This window comes from Cicer arietinum, chromosome 2 (genome assembly GCF_000331145.2).
Source record: "Cicer arietinum cultivar CDC Frontier isolate Library 1 chromosome 2, Cicar.CDCFrontier_v2.0, whole genome shotgun sequence".
NCBI lineage: Eukaryota > Viridiplantae > Streptophyta > Magnoliopsida > Fabales > Fabaceae > Cicer > Cicer arietinum.
In genome coordinates this window covers 52,003,359-52,011,026 of record NC_021161.2, presented here as the reverse complement: position 1 = coordinate 52,011,026, position 7,668 = coordinate 52,003,359, and the positions used below count along the sequence as shown (strand labels likewise).

The window sequence follows — 7,668 nt, the reverse complement described above, 5'->3', positions numbered from 1 at the left end:
ATGAAGTATGTACATGAACTCTATTTGATATTGTAAATATACCTATCGGACATTTCAATGAGCAAATTTTCGGTATTACAAATACCTACCGGAAATTTAGTTAAGGGGGTGAGATTTTGAAGTAATTTTTTTTACCACTCACGTGAATGAAATTTTTAAGAATAATATTGGGTTTTTAACAAATTAGGAGGATACAAGTTTAATTGGGGTACAAAAGCTAACTTTCTGTTGGTGATTGGACTGTTGGCTTTCGTACCCCCCAATTAAACTTGTACCCCCCCAATTAAATTTTTTTGATTGAAATACCCAAAATAACCTTAAGAAAATTAGTAAAAACAAAAAAAAAAAACGAAAAATCAAAACAGTTGTACCCCCACATTGAAAAATCCGGAAAAGTAAGTAATGAAGGAAAAAAGATTTTACCGGAAATTTTAAGAGGAATGAAATTTCCGGTAGTTATAAATGCATACCGGAAATTTCAAAAATGAAATTTCCGGGAAGGGTCACCAGAAATTTGAAAAATCCGGTATACATTTTCAATACCGGAAATTTGAAATTTCCGGATGGATTCCCGGAAATTTCATTTTTGAAATTTCCGGTATGTTCACCGGAAATTTCATACTTCTTTGAAATTTTCGATATAGTGTATATTTTTTTAATTTTTTTGTTTTATATAATTTTTTTAATTTTTTTTCTTGAATTTTGTTAGTGAGGACTTGAGGAGCAAAAACTAACGTTGATCATTCTCGAGTTCGACCTCCTACACAATCAAATAGGAGAGCTGCTATTGAAAAAAGAAGAAAGAGAAATGAAGAAGAAAGGTAGGCGCCCCAGGATGAGCAGCCCCAGCAAAATCCCGTGTTTGATGAAGAACAGGATGACCAGCCCCAACAAGATCATGTGTTTGATGATGAACATGATCAGTAGCAGTTTGATGATGAACATGGTTAGTAGCACCAGCCTGAAGAACCCATGTTTCCTGAAGGTTCTTATGATCTTTCTGTCCTTAAAGGTTATGAGCACCATATTGGAGTTATTGTGTGGAATGGACAGGTTAGTAAATAATTTATTTTAGTACATATTATAATATATTTGTAGTATAATGTATTTGTAATTGTGTGTTATTTTTAATTAAACATGATAGGTGTGTCTTGAAAGTTGTTTCAAATGGCAAAAAGCAAGACAAATTCATTGATATCAGATGTCGATTACCTGCTCAAATAGACCATTGGATTACTATATCTGGATTACGTCCTCTGAGAAGATGTAGTTTGCATATGATTGATTGTAATATGATATCTGCTTTTGCTGATAGATGGCACGCAGAGACTAGTTCATTTCACCTGCCATTCTGTGAAATGACTATTACTCTTGACGACGTTAGGGGTCTTTTGAGCATCCCATGTTCTGGAGAGTTTTTCACACCTCCCGCAAATGTCAATGAAGATTTGGCAATTGCTGCTGCTGTTGAGTTGTTGGGAGTTGCATATGATGAAGCTGTCACTGAAACTAGGACCAATAGAGGTGCCTCGTATAGTTTTGAGTGGTTGAAAGAGGTATTTTTTAAGAAATTTCATGAAGGACGATATGACTGTGCAGCGAGGGCATATCTACTTCATTTGGTAGGGTGTACCATTCTAGCTGATAAAAGTTTTACCCTTGTTTCTGCAAAATATCTATTTTTGTTTCAAGACCTTGATACTTGTGGTAAATGGGCATGGGGACCAGCTGCACTTGTTGTGTTATATGACTATCTTAGAGATAATACATTGCCTGCAACCAAACAGATTGAAGGATATTTATCTTTATTTCAGATTGGATAGCACATTACCGGATTTTTTTAAAAATTGAAATTTTCGGTAGCTTCCGAAAATTTCAAAAATCCGGTATTGAAAATGTAACTACCGGAAATTTCTTTGATCAAATTTCCGGTATTACAAATAACTACCGGAAATTTAGTTGCCAAAATTAAACCTACCGAAAATTTCGTTGAGGGGTGAGATTTTGGAGTAATTTTTTTTTACCACTCATGTGAATGAATTTATTAAGGATAAAATTGGGTTTTTAACAAATTGAGGAGATACAAGTTTAATTGGGGGATACAAAAGCTAACATTCTGGTGATTGGCACACTGTTATACACGGCCCAAAAGCCCAAAACAAAACAATCAAGTTTTATTTCATCATGATATGCAACATATATTTAGACAATTTCTTCTCTTTCTATATTCTTCAATACAAGTCTAAATTGGTAAGCGTACTTCAACAAAAAAAAGTAAATTCAAATTGATTAATCAGGACAAACATGAGAGACTTTTGAAAACTCAAGACGGAGGATAAATTCACTTATATCTATTTTATACACAGCCCGAAAGCCCAAAACACCTCAAACATTTTTTTGTTGTTGAGTTTTTTACTTGTTACCTGCTACTTATACCTCCAACTCTCTAATACTCTTAAAAAATTGTTTTATTTTTTTAATTAATTTATAATTTTCAAAATATAATTTATTGTATTTATAAAATATTTTTGAAAATTTCGCATGTAACAAAAATTTCAAAAAATTTTAAACATAGATTTTTTCGAAAACTAAATATTCGATACGTAATTTTACATTTCGAAAAAGATGAAAATTTCAAAAGTTTTAAAAATTTGAAATTTTATGTAAATTTTTGTAATGTAAATTTTGTTGTAAATTTTATCTAAGTTTTCATATTTATGGAATTTCCTATTTAAGAAATTTCTTATTGTTTGAAACTTTTGATTTTTTTTTTAAATTGGAAATTATGTTTTTAATGTTTCAAACTAATCAAAAAAGTTTGAAAGTTTGAATTAATTTGAAATTTTCAACGCTACCTTCATCAGTTTTGTTTTAGAACTTTCAAAAACTTGAAACATAATTTTTTGAAAATTTCGAAAACATAATTTTATATTTTGAAAAATATGAAAATTTCAAAAATTTATAATTTTACTTTAAAATAATGACACTTTTTTGAAATTTACTATTCTATTTCGAAAATATTTAAATATCTGAAATTTCCTTTTCCGAAAATTTTCTATTCTAATTTTTTTATTTTTATGTATAGTAAAAAAGATAAAATAACCTTTTTAAGTGTATTGAGAAGGTGAGAGATATAAGTGGAAGTAGCACTAAGAAAACTCTTTTTTTATCATAATAGTTGCAAAACCATATTGTAGGGAAGCACTTATTTGGATCTGCATTAGAAGTCTAATTCTAGCATTTCAATGCATTTCTACAGTGAATCTACATAAGCTACAAAATAGGGCAATAATATGGACATGCATTTGTTATGGTACAAACGTAAAAGCAAACATACACTAAAACAACTTTTATTCAATTGATTATAGTTACAACATGACTAATAAAAAAAGAGAGTCCTCTCTTCTGCTATTATTTACAAGCAACTATCATAAAAAATAAATATATCATGCTGCATGCATATATATGATAGATGTGGAAACAGAACTATTTAAACCCTTCACATTGAAAACAAGCTCTCTCACATTAGGATACAAAATATGAAATTTTAGTCTTCTAGATGACAGTTCCACTAGGAATTAAAGCATCCTTGATTACTGTGACGATCCCACTTTTAATGAAATAACCATCTGTTTCTCTTGCAGCTTCTTGAACATTGTCACTGTTAATTATCTGAGAATTGAAAAACTACGTTAGATTTCAAAAAACTGTGATATAATAACATGTTTACATAAATAAGGGATGAAAGTGTATATAATAACCTTAACATTTTCTCCGATTCGAGCATTCTTGTCGACAATTGCTCTTTTGATATGTGAGTTTCTGCCAATACCAATCGGAACACTGCCTTTAGCAGCCAAAAATCTCTTATCAGCATCAGTCTGAAAATCAGAAAAATTAATGTTGCAGTTAGGATTACCCAATCTTGTAGTAACTTGCTTCGCAAGCAAATGAATGAATGCATTTTACCTCGTAATAATCTGCCCCCATTAACAAAGTATCTTCGATGATCGCACCTTCTGATATGCAAGATCGCAGCCCGATCACAGAATGAAAAATTTTACAATTCTAAGGAACCAAAAAAAATGAAATGCAAGGTTAGTTTCTCGCATTCGTTAAACAGATATAGAAGAAGGTAAAAGTTTACCTTAATCACGCATCCTTCGCCGATAACACTATCAGTGATATCGGCATCAAGCATCTTAGATGGAGGCAAATATCGTGGCTGCGTGTAAATAGGAGACGAACGATCATAGAAACTGCAATCAATATCCATAAACATCATAACCATTGAATACATTCACAATATCATAGCAATAGACTGTTTATTTATTTACCTGAAATCAGGCACAGGCTTTTTGGTAATTCCAAGATTTGCATTATAGAAAGCTTCAATAGTACCAATATCTTCCCAGTAACCATCATATAAGTAAGCTTGCACCTATGATAGCAAGATTATAACTCATAAATTATCACTGCATTTCAATATTCTTAGAAATTGCAGCCTACAAGTAGAAGGAGCACATACTCTCATTCCAATGGAAGTAGCACCCGGAATCACTTCGCTTCCGAAGTCATTTGCACCGGGAAACTTGTCGCTAAGTAAGTCTAACATCACATTTTTACTGATAACATATATTCCCATGCTAGCAATAAAAGGCATTTCCTTTGCTCTTTCATCATCAAGACCCAAAATGGTAGTATCAACCTAATAGACAAGTAGTAACTTTTTTAAGCAATTATTTAGGTAGAAATGAAGAAATATGGCATTTTATATGGACTCTCACTTTCATAGCGTTCAACTGATCTCCTTTTGGCTTTTCAGCAAATTCAATTATGCGTCCTTCTTCATCGATCTTCATTAGACCGAAAGCAGTTGCACGCTTTTCATCCATTGGCAATGCAGCAACTGTGATATCAGCATCAGTTTCCCTATGTGCTTGGATAAATTTCTCATAATCCATTCGATATAAATGGTCGCCAGCTAGAATTAAGAACTCCAAAACATTATGCTCTTCAAAAAGCCATAAATATTGCCTCACAGCATCTGCAGTACCCTGCAATTGCCATATCAATTAACACTTCACAAAGAGTGAGTCTAAACGCGCGACTACTAATTGTAGCTTCACAATTTCCATGTCCAAATGTGAATCCAAACATAGCTTTCAAAGGCCATCAAGAAATGATAACAACTTGAGACACATTTTAATTGAAAAAGTACTAAATTTCCAAGACGAACATAACACATCAAAATTCATGTGGTTGAGCTAACACACACGAAAGAGGTTCAAGGTTCAAACCCTGACTACTAACATACATAACATACTGACAACTAACATTTAAGTATCTAAAAAAACCAAGCGATTCAAAAACGAAAAACATAAAGACAAAAAAAACTATCTGAAAATAGAGTGAAGGAAGTGTTATACCTGAAACCAATTAGGATTCTCAGGACTCTGCTGAGCAGCAAGAACTTCAACAAAACCTTCATTTTTGTAGCCACCCAAATTGCTTGCATAAGCACGAGAAAGATGTCGATTGAGGGAAGCAGAATTGAATTGAGTAAGAACATAAATCTTTGATATGTTGCTATTGAGACAGTTACTAACAGGAATATCAATTAGTCTATAGTTAGCTCCAAGAGGAACAGCTGGTTTTGCTCTCTTCTTGGTGAGTGGATAAAGACGAGTACCAGCACCACCTCCAAGTATAATCCCAAGTACACTCTAAAAATTCAACATCAACATCAACATCATCATCATCACATTTCATTCACAATTTCATCAAATTCAATTATCAATTTGGGATCCAAACAACTACCAAACATAAAAGAATACTAAATCATATTTTAATACATATATCAAGCAAATTTAAATACTAATTACTAGGCCCCAACATCAAATTAAAAAGACCCATTTTTTAATACATTGAGATAATGAATATATGATTGAAAATTAAGCATTTTGAAAATGGAAGAAAAAGCAAAGCAAATGAGATAAACTCACTCTGCTAGCGTCTGGATCAAGGCAAGTTTGTGAGTTCTGTGAATCAGAAACAGCCTTTGGAGTAACAATCACATGCTTGCGGGTGCACCTTCCTCTTCCTGCACCTGAAAGTGTTACAATCTTGTCGCCTGAGAGGTGTGATGATGAGAATGAGAGGTTGCTTTGTTGAATGGCTTTGTTTGCTACATTTGATGAAGAAGAAGAAGAAGAAGAAGAATGTGGCACTTTGACAACACCTATAGCAGCCATAGAAGAAGCCATTGCACACAATTTGGGTGTATGTGTTGTGTTGTGATATATGAGTGTGTGGTTCACAAGAGTCTATGTTATGTTGTACTTATGAACCATAGACTTCACAAGATATTAACTTTGAGTAAATAGTTATTTTCACAATATCTTAAAAGTGACTTGAAATTTTCATGGTGAATAATAATGCTTTTAAAATAATATAAATTAACGGCTATTTTTATTTTTGTGGTTGAGACAACAATTTAGTTGGTGTAGATTAATTAATTTTTGAGATACATATTTTTTTTTTGATTTAATTGAGTTATAATTTATTGAGTAAGTGTCTAAACTTTAAATATCAAGATAATTGTTAATTTATAATTTAAAAAATATCATTTTTTTGTTGCTAGAGTTTCAGATAGTTTTAAACATTAGTCTAAGATGAATTACTTATAATGGTGATTTATTGTTGCCTCAAATATAGTTGTTAAATATATATAAATTATAAAAAAATGTCATATATATTTATATATTTAAATCACTAACAAATATACGTTTAAGACATTTGTTAGCATTTGCTTTATAAAAAAATATAGGCACTATGTCTTTTTTTAAGTTGAGTAAAGAAAATGTTATTTTAGTGGATAAAATCTTCGTGCATATATATATATATATCTTTAGGGAATAATTTGGTATTCATGTGTGTATTTTATTAATCAAATTAGTTCTCAAAATTACTAACAAAAAAATACCATAAAAATACATTATGTAGTTTTGATATATTTAACTGAAATGTTGAATGTCATGAAGTTTGCTAGCAAAAATGCATCACGAAAAATTTGATTAGTTTATTAATATAATTGCACATATGTTTTTGGTCAAAAAGAAGAATTGGTCAACTTTTTATTTCTTTTTAATCAACAAAAACAAAATCATGGTCGTGATATTTCACACACAAATAATTTTTGACATATAGCTGTATATTGAAATATTTTGTAGGCATTGTTTCAAGAGATCAAAATAGCGATATATTATGTTAATATTTGATTTTTATGATTTACTAAAACTTGTCGTATTATATTTGATTTTTCATGTGAAATTTGTCGTTTAATAAAGGACAAGGAACATTTTTGTGTGATTGATGTGGAAGTGCAAGTGGAATGTATGAGTTTGTAATAGGTGGGGGAGACTCATCACTCAATCAAAGGGTTTTTTTATTTTATTTTTATTTTTTTCCAAAACGATTTAATGATTTTGCACCGTTCTTTTTAATTTGAGGGACAGAGGACAGTGAAAACAATATTTTATTTGGTTGAATGTACACCGTTGACAGACACTTCAATTGTCATTCCCATGCATTTGTCTTGTTTATTTCTTCATCTAATAATACTAAGAGTTGTTGTATAGTACCTGGTTTTTTTTTTCTTTATTGATT

General features: G+C 31.1%; 1 protein-coding gene across 1 annotated transcript; it reads right to left on the bottom strand.

The window, feature by feature from the left end:
• Window positions 1-3,333: 3,333 nt before the first annotated feature.
• AGPS2 (ADP-glucose pyrophosphorylase small subunit CagpS2) lies at window positions 3,334-6,332 on the bottom strand. Its single transcript, NM_001365296.1, has 9 exons — window positions 6,006-6,332; window positions 5,430-5,726; window positions 4,788-5,057; window positions 4,529-4,708; window positions 4,338-4,441; window positions 4,148-4,259; window positions 3,970-4,068; window positions 3,762-3,881; window positions 3,334-3,672 (listed from the first exon to the last, which is right to left on the bottom strand). The coding sequence occupies exons 1-9, from the start codon at window positions 6,264-6,266 to the stop codon at window positions 3,556-3,558; spliced, it is 1,560 nt and encodes a 519-aa protein (NP_001352225.1). The 5' UTR covers window positions 6,267-6,332; the 3' UTR covers window positions 3,334-3,555.
• Between the last annotated feature and the right edge of the window lie 1,336 nt (window positions 6,333-7,668).

Coding starts and splice junctions, on each gene's coding strand:
- AGPS2 (NM_001365296.1), bottom strand. CDS start 6,266: ATGGCTTCTTCTATGGCTGCTATAGGTGTTGTCAAAGTGCCACATTCT. Junction 5,727..6,005: donor TTGATCCAGACGCTAGCAGA/GTGAGTTTATCT, acceptor TTGAATTTTTAG/AGTGTACTTGGGATTATACT. Junction 3,673..3,761: donor GAATCGGAGAAAATGTTAAG/GTTATTATATAC, acceptor TTCAATTCTCAG/ATAATTAACAGTGACAATGT.